The 14,813-nt window shown below is 42.9% G+C and overlaps 2 protein-coding genes and 1 long non-coding RNA gene across 3 annotated transcripts; 1 reads left to right on the top strand and 2 right to left on the bottom strand.

Moving 5' to 3' along the window:
* Positions 1-240: 240 nt before the first annotated feature.
* ywhag2 (3-monooxygenase/tryptophan 5-monooxygenase activation protein, gamma polypeptide 2) lies at positions 241-7,411 on the bottom strand. The gene is made up of 2 exons (XM_040130774.1): positions 7,174-7,411; positions 241-3,586 (listed from the first exon to the last, which is right to left on the bottom strand). The coding sequence occupies exons 1-2, from the start codon at positions 7,258-7,260 to the stop codon at positions 2,930-2,932; spliced, it is 744 nt and encodes a 247-aa protein (XP_039986708.1). The 5' UTR covers positions 7,261-7,411; the 3' UTR covers positions 241-2,929.
* A 2,945-nt stretch (positions 7,412-10,356) lies between these two features.
* LOC120791921 lies at positions 10,357-13,890 on the bottom strand. The gene is made up of 3 exons (XR_005707756.1): positions 13,828-13,890; positions 10,942-13,204; positions 10,357-10,718 (listed from the first exon to the last, which is right to left on the bottom strand). It is a non-coding gene; the product is annotated as an uncharacterized LOC120791921 (long non-coding RNA).
* On the top strand, positions 11,572-14,248 carry si:ch211-105f12.2 (RIMS-binding protein 2-like). The gene is made up of 5 exons (XM_040130775.1): positions 11,572-11,876; positions 12,266-12,422; positions 13,447-13,568; positions 13,669-13,740; positions 13,834-14,248. Exons 1-5 carry the CDS (start codon positions 11,655-11,657, stop codon positions 13,897-13,899), a joined length of 639 nt encoding a protein of 212 aa, XP_039986709.1. The 5' UTR covers positions 11,572-11,654; the 3' UTR covers positions 13,900-14,248.
* Positions 14,249-14,813: the final 565 nt, after the last annotated feature.

The raw sequence follows: 14,813 nt of genomic DNA, 5'->3' as shown, positions 1-14,813 counted from the left end.
CACACACACCAGTTATGTGACCCACAAAGGGTTACATAAGGTCATATTGACTTCCTCTATCAATGTGTAGGCTGTAAAACTCAACAGAAATGCTAAACATCTGTTCAGTCATGAACTTACAGAATGGAAAGGAATGAGCTATGGTGTTTCTGGTATGACTGTAAATGGCTACATTACAGAAAGAAATGAAAATATAGAATAATACAGATAAACAAATAACTTTAATGGGCAACAGATGGCAACCAAAACTTCCTCAGAGCATACAGTTTGTATCCCATTTTCAGCTATCGTCCCCCAATTTTGCTCATTTCCAGTAGGTCAACTCTTTAATTCTAACTTGTGATTAAAATCTAAAATTCTTTTCTCCTCAGATCTTGTCTTTGTATGTTTTCATGTAACAGAAACAAGGATCAACATCTAAAATAATGAAAACATAAAACACAAACCACAGAGAAAAAAATAATAATTAAAAAGGAACACAATGCATGTATTCTTGGCAAATGAGCGAGAGTCTCCTGACATGGATTTTCAAAAATAGTCAAACAAAAAAGTGAGAGAAATATTCAGTTCATTTTAACACACATAAATTAAAATTTTAAGTGTAGGATGCAACGCCATTCTAATATTTATATGCCGTGTAAGCAGTTGTGCAGATTGGCTTTAGGATTTCATGCATTTTGTCTGGCGAGCCATCAAGACCATCAACCTTATACTATGTTAAAAATAAGTCCGAGCAGCTGTGACAGAGTGTGTGAGCTCATGGACGCTGACTCACGATGGTGACATAATTGGCATACATGAACAAGGGTGTGTGACTGACCTTAAGGCTTTTGGTTTCTCTCTTAAGCCATCACATCTGAAATAAAATAAAATAAAATAAAATAAAATAAAACTGTTCCCCGAAACTGCCATCTATTAGGAAAAATAAACTGCCATCTGTATGAATATATTAATGTAATAATCTATAGAACTAGCAGCATTATGAGGATAAATCCGTTCAGCAGCTTTCTGTGCTCTTAAGCAGCTTCCTAGTGTCTAAGGTTTGTTCTGAAGACGTGAATTCTCACATTTTGCTAATGACCAATGACCAATTCTAGTGAATTGCCTATGCTTTCCCTATGACTGTACTTGTGCATTTTGGTGTTGAATATTCATATCTATGTGCTATACAGAGAGCAGACACATGTAAAAGTGAGGAACCGTTGAAGGGAAAATGTTACATCCTGCACACGTGCTTGCAGGAACTCAAAATACTGGGCAGGTAAATCCTTTTTTTCTGTAAAGGTTAACTCGTAAACGAGGCATATCAAATAATGATACAGGCACCAAAAGAAAGCACATACTGTACTCAGGGCACAAAACAAAGCTTTAAAACATTTTTTTTCTAAGAGCTGGTTTTTCCTTAATAACAAATTTTCTTATGGGTGACGATACAACAATACACTAGACCACCACGGAAATGGTGCATGTATAATTTAGTCATATTCTTTTTTATTATCATAGCTATTATTTCGGTTCTTGTGCAACTGCTACATAATGACTCACATTCAAGATATTTTGTCACTCAGGAACAGCTAAAAGGTATAAAAACAAACAAACAAAAAAAATGTATACTGTCAGAAATAAAATATGGTCCATGTTTGTGAATCATAACAGAAACATTGAGCCTGAAAACTTCACCATTATTAAAACTGGATAGCATGACAGAAAAAAGTACTTAAATACTGTTCAAAGAACAAAATATATCATAATCATACTTCAATGTGACAAACACCAGCTGGTAAGATTAAGTGAGCACTGGTGGGTTTTTATCTTCCTTTTTTTCTTTCATTAACAAATTAAATACACATATTGCATGTCACTATAGCAACGCCCATTACAGGTCAATTTTTACGATCACCATTTTGGTATAGCAAATGAAAAACCATAACAAAATGAAATAAATTAGAAATTAGAAATCAACATCAGACAAAGCCTGTTTTTCTCAATCATATGAATACTTAACACCCACAGTATAAGTTAATAAAGTCAAGCTACTGTATATAAATACATCACCAGCATGCACAATATTGAATAATCGATATTATTGTTGTCATCATCTTACACTGAAGAAACAGTATAGTAGGCAAGTGCATTTAATAAAACAAACACAGAAGTAAACCACAAACTCTGAAGCTGCTTTTATTTTACTTTTTTGTCTTTTTTTTTTTTGTTTTATATCGTTAAGTCTCTGCCTTTAGTAATCTTCACCTCCAAAAGAATCTATGGTTCCAGTGACAAAAACAGACTAATCTGTCAGATGCCAAAACACTTAAGACAGAGAGAGGGGAATAAATTTTGTCTAACCAGTCCTCATTGTCGCTCCCGTGTCACTTATCTTTTAAAATTTGGGGGGGATTTCTATCAGTTTAAAACGTTCTTTTTTTTTTTTTCGCGTTGTTGGTGTGAGTTTAACATCCATGGCTTTCAGGGCCCTTTCTCATATATAGACTACTGCTGGAACCAATGCAAACTAGTTTTGTGAGGCTTTCCCATTCAAGCATTTTCTCTCTCGAGTGACTCAAATGCATCTCTATCACGCAAAAACCTAACTAAGCAGCTTATCTTGACAGAACAAGATCAGTTCCTAAGCCAGTGTGAGGCTGCCATTTCAATCCAACAACAACCACTTCAGGCTGATTGACTGACATATCAGTGGTTTTGGCAAATGTCAAAGAGAAAATCAAGAAGACGGAGGCCCCTTTCAACTGTATATATATTTCTATATATATTTAAACTAAGATTTAACCTCCACTCTCACCTCTCTTTTCATTCTTTTCTTTTAACACATGGAAAAATAAAGAACTGCTGCTGCGGTAGTATCATCGGCAAAAGCGGCTGCCAAAGTCCACCGGCCCTTCATATTTTTTTTTCGAAGTGTGGTTTCTCTTTAATTGTTGCCCTCCCCTCCCTCGTCATCCTGCTGGTCACTTGTCCACAGTGTCAAGTTGTCTCGGAGCAGCTGCATGATGAGAGTGGAGTCTTTGTAGGAGTCCTCGTTGAGGGTGTCGAGCTCGGCGATGGCGTCGTCGAAGGCGGTCTTGGCCAGATGACAGGCCTGCTCTGGGGCGTTCTGGATCTCGTAGTAAAACACAGAGTAGTTGAGAGCTAAGCCCAGGCGGATGGGGTGGGTGGGCTGCATGTGCTCCTTGCTGATCTCGTGGGCCTCGTTGTAGGCCTTCTCCGACGACTCCACCACGGTAGCTCTCTTCTCTCCCGTGGCCACCTCGGCCAGGTACCGGTAGTAGTCGCCCTTCATCTTCAGGTAGAACACCTTGCTCTCGTGCTGGGTGTCGCTGCAGTTCTTGATCAGGAAGTTGTCCAGGAGGTTGAGCACGTCCTGGCACACAGCCTCCAGCTCCTTCTCAATCTTCTCCCGGTAGGCCCTGACCATCTCAATCTTCTTCTCATTGCCGTCGGCCGAGGTCTTCTGCTCAATGCTGGAGATCACCCTCCAGGAGGAGCGGCGTGCCCCGACCACGTTCTTGTAGGCGACAGACAAGAGGTTCCTCTCCTCGTTGGACAGGGCCTCGTTCAGTTCTGTTACCTGGAAGAAGGAGAATTAAGAGCGAGAGCTGTGATTAATGGCATTGAACTGCATATGCATTATACAAAAATGAATACGAGAAGCATTATTACTGGAGTTTAAACAATTAGTCGATCGACAGAAAAAAAAAAGCCAGTCATTTTATGGTTTGAACTTCTTAAAAGTAAGGATTTTCTGGTTTTATTTGTTTTAGATCACTGTAAATTGAATATCGTTTGGTTTTGGACCATAATTTTTGAGATGTCCCTGTGGCTTGGGGGTTAAAGCGCCGACCATGAACTGCAACGTCCCCGGATAGAGTCTGGCCGCGGACCTCCGTTGCATGTCTTGTCCTTTATTCCTGTCATTTTCTACCTACTGTCTGTGATAAAGGCATAAAAATCCCAAGAAAATATACGATAAAAAGATAAGGAAGTCACCTTGGGCTCTGGACAATTGTAATGGCCACTTTTCTGACAAACCAAATGTAAAAGTAGTCAATAAAATGATCGAGAGATGAATTATTACAAAACAGTCTTTCTACATGAAAGAATCTGGACTAACTGCACAGTCCACAGCACAGAAGACGAGCAATATTTCACTTGTCATGTGCAATTCCCAGTTTCCATGGCAATCCATTCATTTAGTGCAACACTAGCTCCAGCTGTCACGTGGACAGCTAATGCTAGTTAGTGAGAAAAACGATATTCAAGATAGTCGGCAGCGGGGAGGGGGGGGTGAAAGGAGGGCTGGAGATGGCTAAAATGTTCCCACGAGCCCTCGGGGGCAGCTGCACTGTAAATGAAAACCATCACTGCACAGGCAGTTCACGTGTCCCAGTGACCTTCTCTCCGGCTGAAACTGACCTTTTTACCTGTCGAAAACACCACGCCATGACATCACTCTGAGTTCGATTGTTAAATTTAGATTTCGTCTGATCAGGATGATAGTCGGGTAGTTGTCAAAGAGACTGTGTTGCTATAAAAAGGCCGTACTACTCAGGGTTATCTGATTGGAAAAGCAACCTTATGCTGGCACGTGGCTTCTGTCAGATCAATAACTGCACAGGGCCTGAATTACACGGATAAAAATAAAGAAATACGTAGCTCAGCTTTCACCTTGAGAGTGTTTTTAATCTGAAAATCTCCTCCTTGATTTGCAAACATTTCTCATTTCTGTGTTTTGACATTCTCTGCTCAGGCAGAGGAGCACAAAGATGGCGCAGGATCGCCGATGTAACACAGCTGAGTGGATGGAGAGGAGGGTCCAACCTATAGAGATGGAGGGGCCTCTATCTGTCTTTCCGAAACCGTAACACAAACCCAATGATCCCATTGGACTACCAACAATAAATGCGTGACATTTACAGTCAAAATGAAGCAGATTTCTAATGACTCAGCTATTGTTTTTTTTAAAAGAAACAAACAGTTAATCGCTCTAAATATAATGAAGAGATGACTGGGAAGCTTACTACCGCGTCATGTTGATATATATATAAAACATTTGCTGAAAATGCATTGGACTGACACAAATACCTCATTGCTCAATCATATATTCTGTGGGCTGCAGTGACAATAATTATAATGCATGACAAGAAGTACCAAGATCCTAATTTCTAGGTAAAAAGCCAACATGCATATCTAGAGCAGAAACAATTTGTCCATTAACCAATTTAGCTGGTTGGCATAAGATTACCTTGCAGCTAATTTGGTAATCGATCAATAATTTTAAATATATATATTTTTTCAGGGGAAAAATGGCAAAAATTCGCTGGTTTGAGCTTCACTAATGTGAATGTATACCGGCTTTCTAAATCTTCCATGATATTAAACAGAATATCTTGGGGTTTTCGGGCTGTCGGTCAAACAAGTCAAGACGTAAAGAACGAGGAAAATAATCATTAGTTGCAGCCCAAGCATATTGCTAAAAAAAAAAAAAAATCTGTCTGAAAACCCGCGTAAAAGGCATAAAAGGAACACAAAGGTGATGGTCCATCGTTTGCCAATTCCGGCTGGAATGGCAAGGGATTCCCTTTGATTAGAGCATGAGAGTACACACCCCTGCAAAAGGGCCTAGTTTGGACCGCACTGACATGGCAGATTGTTTAAAGGGAAAGGAATCCCTCCCCGCACACACACACCATCCCACCTCCTGCAACCAGAAACCCTCGATGACAAACGGTCCACAGGGGCTCACCCCACCTCTCCGGAGGAGCATGAGACCAAGCGTTCCTCGTTTAAAGCAAGCGTGGTGATTTTGATCTATATGTGAGCCCGCACAGGCCCGGCTAAGACTCCCAGGGTGCTGTTGGTTCCAGCATCAGCCGGTGTGACACAGCAGTTTTTTTGGGGGGGTATTTTGTTGTTTTTTTCTTCCTTTTTTTTTTTTTTTTTTAACCCAATGGTAAATCCAGTTCCCAGAATTTCTTAAGGGAGAGAGAGAGAGAGAGAGAGAGAGAGAGGGAAAGAAAGAAAGAAGAAAAGCAGAAGAAAAGCAGACAAAGGCTATGTCCTCAACACTGGCCAAAAAGAGCTGAGAAAGCTCCTTCTGAGACAGGCCACCCATGTCACCCTCTTTGTATCAGATATTACAAATGCTTAATCAGGCTCGTTAGCCCCAAATGACTTCAGATTGCTGCCGGATATCAGGAGGAAAATCTGCCCTGACGGGGAAATGGCACATGCACCGATTGAGACATGAGCACTTGTGAGGAATAAACTGGACAAGCCCACAATCAAATCTGATCATATTGACTCACTGCAATATGACAAAGAATATTCTAGAGAGATTCTGCTGCCTCCCACGTTTGTGTAGAGGAAAGAGCAGTTTACAGGCTCCTTTCGGGGGATTTGTTTTATAAAGCAATCATGCTGTTGAAAAAATGCCTCTAAGTCTTGTATACTGGGCGGGGGGGGGGGATAAGCAGATGCTGATAATGTATATCATTTTAATTAATATGACAAAAAGAGGGGGGAGGAAGAAGAAGAAGAGGAGGAGGAGGAGGAGGGGGCAGCAGCAGCAGTAGATAGGCTTTTTCCGAGCAACCTCACATGGCTCCCAGCAGCAGAAGCTCTTATAAATTCGGTATAATGGAGGGAGGGGAGGTGGGGTGGTAAAAAAAAAGGGGAGAGGATGGTGGAAAAAAAAAGAAAAAAATTAAAAAAGCCCAAAAAGCTGCAGTAAATGCAATAGAGCAGAGCTATTATATGATATGAGCCCCTTATTAACCGAGGATCAAGCTCCGGCCTGTGTGCATTTCATTGTAATATCCCTTCACTGAACTGCACGGCCGACAGAAAGGCACCGCCCAAGGAGCGGGCGATTCGGACTCGAGTCGTAAGAAAGAAAAAAAGAAAGCGAAAAGAAGAGAAACGGGGGGGGGGGACGAAAGGGAAGGCGCCGGGCAGTCGACAGGACGATAAACGCTTTCAGTGTTATTTCGCGATGATGCCTGATGGTAGTGCAGTCATATCAAGCGTAACCTCCCGCATTTACAGCCGAGCGTAATCGACATTTGCGGGGCGAGCCTTTACGCAAAGGGAGCAGCGATGAGACGATACTCACACGCAGCTAAGTGGCAATGATCATCTCTTCGTCAATGAACTTACCGATTTCATGGCAGCTGCCATATCATCGTATCTCTCAGCCTGTTCGGCCAGCCTGGCTTTCTGCACCAGCTGCTCGCGATCGACCATTTTTTCAGCTGATGTTTTGGCTGCTTTTGTCGAGCTGCTCCGCCTGGGGTTTTTTTTCCGGGGGTCGAAACGACTGATATTTTCAAACGCAATGCAGCGAAAATCCTGCGCGAGCCTAACGCTGCAGCTGTTCCCTGCTGTCTGTCTGTGCTCCGTGCAGACGGGACCCCCCTCTCCTCTGCTCTCTCGCTCCCTCCCTCCCTCCCTCCGTCCGCGCACACTCTTCCCCCCCTTCGGCTGCGTCATCACTCAGAAAGGTGGGTGTCTGTGCCAATGATGTAACACTCCGTACATGGGAACCAGAGGGGCCAGGCGCGCGGGGACGGGTGGGTTGCATGGGAGCAGCCCTGGGCTGAGGGCCCTGTGGGGATTGGAGTCCTGCGTGGCTGGGGCCAGGAGCGTCTACATACCGACTGATTATTTGGGGGGGGGCTGGTTAGAGCATACACTCATTGAGCACTTTATTAGGAACACCATACTAATAGTGGGTAGTTCCTCCAGCCTCAGTTCTCGGTGGCGTTGATTCCACAAGGTGTTGGGGAAAACGCTCCTTTGAGATTCCGGTCCAGGTTGGCCTGGTGGCGTCACGCCAGCCCGTGGGATCTGTCAGCTGCGCGTCCAGGCCGCCAATCGCCCGTCCCACCGCGTCCCCAAGGCTGCCCCCTTTCCGGATTCCGATCTGGTGCCCGCGGAGGCCCGGCGAGGTGTCGGCGACCTCACCGCCGCGGTCACGAAACCAGTTTGAGGCGACTTTCGATCTGCGACGTGCTGACTAAGTTTTTGTGTGTACACCCAAAACCCGATTGAGCCCGTTCTTCCGTGCCACGGAGCTCCGCTAGGGTCCCACAACTACTACAAACACACCGGCGAGACGCGCCGTCGCACCGGGCGTCATGTCTCCTCATTACGAACGATGCGGCCCCAGTGGCCTGTTTAGCGGCAGCTCCACAGATGAGTAGCGCCGGTCACCTCCAAGGTCTCTGGGGGGGGGGCCGCCGCACATGCCCCCTTACACGGTTCCTATCGTGTTTCTGCGCCTTCTCAACTCGTACAAAGTTAGCATTAGAAAACCAGGCGCTCTGTACCAAACGATTATCTTTCTGTTTTATTTTATTTTTTATTTTGTCCACCCTGAAGAAAGTCTCCTACGCTTCTGGGCCTGCATTGCTGAAACGGACTGCAGCAGCTAACCGGGTTTCTACACGTGGGTCCGGGTGGAGGTGGTGGTGGGGGGGGGGGTTCCTCGTACAGACGACGACCGCTGACTGCGAGCGTAACGCCACGCAGGTGTCTACGGGTCGAGGAAGTACTCAGATCCTTGTCACAAGTTACAGATACATAATACATAATACCACTCTGTAAGAATACGCCATCGTACGTAAAATGAATGTATAGAAAACGTCACCTAAGTAAAAGTATGTGAGTATTATCCGGAAAATGTGCTTCAAGCATCAAAATAACATAAAAGTACTAAACGCTTGTTGTATTATTGTACATCATTAGATTATCATGCATCATGTTCAGCCAGCATTGTACAGCTGTAGTTGGCTGCGGTGGAGGTAGCGTGTTACTGTTTTTCCACGGGGCCGCAAATAATGACTGTTTTCAATGTGAATGAATCCGCTGATCGTTTCCTCCATTGATCGACTGATCGTTTGGTTTGTGAAAGTTGTGAAGCAGCGAGAAACGTCTCTGCCCCCGTCTCCCGCCACTCTCCCTCCGCCCACCTGATGTCCTCGGACTCCCCTCCCTCCTCCCTCCCACCTGCTCACCCGTCTCTCACTCTCTGATCGCCCGGCTCCGGCTCCGGCTACCGCGCCCACCTCACCCGTTTCCCGGCCCCCCGGTCAGCTCACAGTAAAACCCCCGTCGTCTTGGCCCAGATTGCTGTGTCATTCGTGTTCTGCATGTCGTTGCCTTGTTGAACTGTTCCCAGAGAATACTGGCAGTTTTGATTATTATTATTTATTTTATTTTTTTTTATAATCATGACACGGCATCGCTCGCAGGGTTTGCACGGTGTCTCCTGTCCTCCGGGGGCCACGGGCGAGCGAGCGAGGCCGAGAGCAAACTCTGCTGGTGAGGTTGAACTCGTGCAGCCGTTTTCTGAACACACACACACACACACACACACACACACACACACACACACAGAGCAGAGCGCGCTTATCAAGGGCAGCGAGGTGTCTGTGCTTTACTTAAGTATTTCCATTTCACGACACTTGAGCCTTCTACTCCACTTCACTTCAGAGGGACCTCTTGTGCTTTTCTACCCCACTAATAAAACAATCATTCGTTGCAGCGGTATAGATTTACTATATAAACTCACAGGGGCCATTTCTCTACATTGGGTTTCTTTACTTTTGATGCTTTTAAGTACGTTTTCATGATAATAGTCCCATAATTTTACCCGAGTAACATTTTCGATGCAGGAAACTTTACTTGCAAAGGAGTATTTATTTATTTATTTTTTTTACAGTGGCACTTTAGTCTTTACTAAAGGATCTGAATACAGTGGAAACAGTTTTGTATCATAGCATCTTTAATTTCAGCACCACACTCTTGACATTTAAATGTTTGAAGTTGTTTTTTTTTTTAACCGGTTTCATGTGGGGAGTCCTGACCGAGTCAGCAACGCAAGCTCCTCGAAGTAGACGAGGGGACGGCAGCTCACCGCACCCTCTTCCGGACAAAAATTGGAAATGAAAGCCTCTGAGGATGAGACATCATGTTCTACAATGAGTCGTGTGAAAGTAAATGACTGTGTTGTTGTTGTGAAAAAAGCTTCGGAGACCGCAGGACTGTCTTTTGAAACCTGCACAAATGAAACCTCTCTCAGATCAGCAGTTAATGAAGTCACAGCGACCCTTTTTTTTTTTTTTTTAATTCCTGTTGGGACCATTCGGAGACCCACACCGACAAACACAGTGGACAGAGGAGAGAACAAAAGCTGTTTAATCACAAAAGCAAACAGGTTATCAGATTCACAGCTACATATGGAATCTATCGACAGATATAAATATCTAAAAAAAAAAAGATGGACAAAGTATGGAGGCCATACAAAGACACAAAAATACAGAGGAAATGAAAACTGACAAAACCTTGTTAACAACTAAAGGGGAACGCGTGCAAGTAAAAAAAAAAAAAAAGCTCCATGTTGGCAAATGTATTTTTTCAAACATGAGATTGTAGATGAACTAATCAGCGAACAAGGAGCATGAATACTAATGCTCTTTATTTCCCTGGTGACTTAATAAAAAAGAACATCAAGTGTGAAGGCAGAGGGGTGAGCGTTCGAAAATCTAAGTAACAAACACATAGACTACAACGCACACAAACACACACTAACACAGACTGAGAGAGAGAGAGAGGGAGATTTGTTTAACCTTCTTCTGCCCCTGCAGCAGGAGATTACCACCCGCTGACCTGGCCAGAAGTCAAGGAGAGGAGGTGGTGACCTACAGTGACGTGTAAAAGTGGGTCAAGTCATGATAGGAGAAGCAGTCAGGTCAACATGGATTAAAAAAAAAAAAGACAAACAAAAACACTGCTGCCTCACACTTAACGAAGGCCTGGTGGTGACATGTCTATGAGTATCGTGTTTATATGGCTTGAACTGTAGAAGGAAGCTGAGGTTTTTTTTTCTATTGAACTGTGTTTCTCGACCATTTTATCTCTTACCAAGTAGATGAAGTCAGGCCTGTAAGACAGGAACCTGTGCAGAAATAAAAAGCCTTATATTAATGTACATTCACGGTTATGCTTCAACTTAATTGTTTTCTATGAAGATTGAGCTATTTCTCGTGAAAAGTAAAACACCCGTTTGTTAGAAAATCACAGGTTTATATCTCTTTTCTCTACTTTTATATTACAGTACTGGGCATAAAACCGATTATTTTTCAATGCACATTAAGGGAAATACAGGTTTTCCAAACAGTTCTTACAGTAATGTATTTATCATTGCACCCTTTTTGTAATATTTGCCAGATACTAGCAAGGTGGGATTACCAACCGGGGAAAGGTAACTGCCCAGGGGCCCCAGACCCCAAGGGGCTCCAAAAGCCACAAGGTACCTCCATCTTCAGTGGGTTTTTGGCAAAGTTGCATTAGAGCAGCCGATAAGAACTACCTGCTATTATCTGACCCACGTAACATTAGTGGTTTCTTTAGGAACTTTTTGAAAAAAACATGGCTCCTATTATGTTGCACGTAGAGTCTTACAGTGCAACAGGCAGTGCTGAGCTAATGAATCCATCCACTTGCCTCAAAGAGGATTACTGTCCCTTCTGCTTAGCTTAGTTACCTCAAATTAGGATGAGGGAAGGGAGAGATGCGCTGCGCGCAGCGGCCATCTGTCTGCCCAGCGGACAGTCGAGCACTCACGCCGGTCTTAAATGGAGACAAGTCTGGAGCTGGACGTTTTGATATACCCGAATGAAGTGAGGATCGCTACTCCGGAGGATCTCAGGGAATGGGAGCTTGAGACTGCGAGCCAGGTGTCCATTCCCACCGTCCGACTCTTTGTGGCGCTCTACCCATACAACCCCGCGGCCATGTCTCCCAACCCCGAGACAGCTGCGGAGGAGCTACCTTTTGTGCCGGGCCAGATCATCAAGGTAAAGGACCGGCAACGTGTCTTACCTTTGTGACTTCACGTGGAAGTGTAACACTTCGGTGCCCGTGGCGTACAGTTCAGCACCGAGTGTGCTCGCGTCTTTGAGTTTTATTTCCTCACTGCATCAGTTGAAAAGCCTCTTTGAAAGAACATGATGGTGTTTCCTGTTTGTGCTAGATTCAGGCCAAGTGAATGTGCACGTAGATATGAGCTTTTTTTTTTTTTTTTTTGTTGTCTTTCCTGTCACCATTTTCAACTGATTCGTGTGATTTGCTGCCCTGTAATTGAACCTGACTACCGCTGCAACATGCAAATGCACACGCATACGTTTCTTTTTCTTCCAAAGCCCGAGATAAAGTCACAATAACTGCCTGTCTCCGCACTTGTTAGGTGTTCGGAGACAAAGACTCCGACGGTTTCTACCACGGGGAGTCCGGTGGTCTCTCCGGTTATGTGCCGGGTAACATGGTGGCTGAGATCCCAGTGGCCGATGAGTACCTGAAGCATCTGCTCATGCAGCAGGGATTCCTCCCCGTGGACCACGCAGGTATCCACCCTCTGCTTCTGCAGACCACCGTCCACTGGCAGAGCAGCAGTGGTGGAAGAAGTACTCAGAATCCTCACTGAAGTTGAAATAGCGATACCACAACGTAAAATGCTGCTACAAGTTAAAGTCCTGCTTTCAAAATTCTGCTTCAATAAAAGTGCATAAGTATTACCGGCCATATGTGCTTTAATTATCCAAAGTAAAAGCACTCATTTTGCAGAATTTTGCAGAAGGGTGTTAAATTAAAGATGATTTTCCTGTGCGCACAAGACAATATTATGTACACACAGGTCATTATCTTGTAAAACAAGATCAAAACTATTTTGTCAGGACTTCAGGAGCGCCTGTTAGTTTTGTTGCAGGACAAGCTATAACTTTATCCGTCCCAGCGGAGCTTTAATGTGTAATAGTGAATCATATCGTATAAGCTGATCATATCTTCTGTATGTAAAATCAAAGTATCTGTAGTCGTCGGATAAATAAAGCAGAGTAAAAAGTGTGGTACCTCTGAAATGTGGTAGCTGGAGCAGAAGTATCAAGTGTCATGAAATGGAAATACTTCAGTAAAGTACAGATACCTCAAAACTGTACCTGAGTAGATGTACTTGGTAATGTAGGGGTCACACATGGGGACGTTATCTCAGAAAGCGATGCTCGCTACCTTCAACAGTCATTGTTGAACAAGGTACAGAAGTCTGTAGTTGGTTGATCTGCTGTGAGAGGCTGTTGGCACTGGGCAGCTGCCTGGTGTGAAAGGGTGTAACTGTAGGAAGTTACCGAAGCTAAAAAATAAAAAAAATAAAAAAAGGTTACCATGACAAATAAGACAGAAATCTTGTGTGTATTACAAAAGTTACTATATGAGCCACTTAATGATTTCCTTTAGTTCTCTTGTCAACTCAGTTGTGTTAGTGTTTTCAGCAGGTTCGATGCTTTCACTGGCCTGTATGCAAACTGATTTTCTAATTTAACATTAATTTTTTTTTGTGATTTCAAAGGAGCGTCTGTGTATTTTGGCCCACAGGTATGTCTTTAACGCCAGATTTGAGCGACGTAGCCAGTATCCCTGATGATGTGGTCGTTCGAAGAATGGTGGCCTTATTTGACTATGACCCTTGGGAAAATTCGCCAAACATGGACAGCGAAGTGAGCACTAAAATCATACATGAACCACTTTACGTATTTAGATCAATCTGTTGTTTTAAAAAACAAAAAAAAAGTGACTCAGACTTTTCCTCCCTTACAGGTTGAACTTGGCTTTCATTCAGGAGACATCATATATGTGTTTGGTGACATGGATCAAGATGGATTTTACTATGTGAGTGTCACCTCTACGTTCACAGTACAGTGACCACTGCTTAGTTCTTACGCTGGCTTTTGCACACAAGCTTAACTTTCACCTCACTTTTAGGGGGATCTGCACGGACGACGAGGTTTGGTCCCATCAAACTTCCTGCAGCAGCTAGGCTGGGATTAGAAAAAAACGCCACGCTAGGATGTTTGATACAGATGCCAAGTCTTAGACACAGTGAGAAATAGACAGTTTTCATTTTAAAACATATAGTTAAATGGACATTTTCTGTCCAAATACACATTTTTTTATTTTTATATTATGGTATGGCACTACAACTGCCTTAGATGAAAAATCAGTGATGGTCGACATAAATAAGAAGCTAATTAAACAAGTATTACCAATATTACCAGTATTGATCAGGATGCTGCAAAGTGACAAACAGTGCGGTTTCCAGATAATTCATTTATTGAAATTTTTTGAAGGAAAATTACAAATCATTTAGTGAAAAAAAAAAATACAGAAAATTACAAATCATATGTAACGATGTTTAAAATTCACCATGGACTCACTTTTTATGAGGCTACATTCACAAAAAACCAACATGTCCCAATGAGTGAATTTTACAATTTTAGAAAGACTGTATATCTGTAAATGTATGACAGATTGAACAAATATGAACAAATTGTAAGTATTGCTAACAATAGATTATTTTAACCGTAATAATACACTTATAGTCTCAGTTTTTTGCAGACCAGAGTGAATTAATATAGTACGTCCATATTTGCCTTATACCCCGTGTATATATTTTCTATAATTGGCTCATAGTCTTTTCATATGCAGCAATGAGGAGAAAAATATTTCTCGTTTTTGAGTTTTGCAGCAATTTTTATGTAAAAAAAAAACCAAAAACAAATCACGACAGAAACTTTGTATAAAAGAACTGATGAATGTTCTATTCATGTTATCAATGCAAAAATTGTAAGGCACAAAGGGAAAATAAATTCTTAAATTTGTACAGGGCTTACCTGCTTTCTTTCAACTATAGAGCTCAGATACTTGTTTGTACTGGTTTATGATTTTACTAAGTCATTTTAAAT

The sequence above is a fragment of the Xiphias gladius genome, chromosome 7 (genome assembly GCF_016859285.1).
Source record: "Xiphias gladius isolate SHS-SW01 ecotype Sanya breed wild chromosome 7, ASM1685928v1, whole genome shotgun sequence".
NCBI classification, from domain to species: Eukaryota; Metazoa; Chordata; class Actinopteri; order Istiophoriformes; family Xiphiidae; genus Xiphias; species Xiphias gladius.
This window is presented reverse-complemented; position numbering and strand designations above follow the sequence as displayed.

Excerpts from the sequence above, each read along its gene's own strand:
- si:ch211-105f12.2 (XM_040130775.1), top strand. The coding sequence starts at position 11,655 with ATGGAGACAAGTCTGGAGCTGGACGTTTTGATATACCCGAATGAAGTG. Across the intron at positions 11,877-12,265 it reads TGCCGGGCCAGATCATCAAG|GTGTTCGGAGACAAAGACTC; the intron begins GTAAAGGACCGG and ends CGCACTTGTTAG. Across the intron at positions 13,569-13,668 it reads CGCCAAACATGGACAGCGAA|GTTGAACTTGGCTTTCATTC; the intron begins GTGAGCACTAAA and ends CCTCCCTTACAG.
- ywhag2 (XM_040130774.1), bottom strand. The coding sequence starts at position 7,260 with ATGGTCGATCGCGAGCAGCTGGTGCAGAAAGCCAGGCTGGCCGAACAG. Across the intron at positions 3,587-7,173 it reads TGGCAGCTGCCATGAAATCG|GTAACAGAACTGAACGAGGC; the intron begins GTAAGTTCATTG and ends TCCTTCTTCCAG.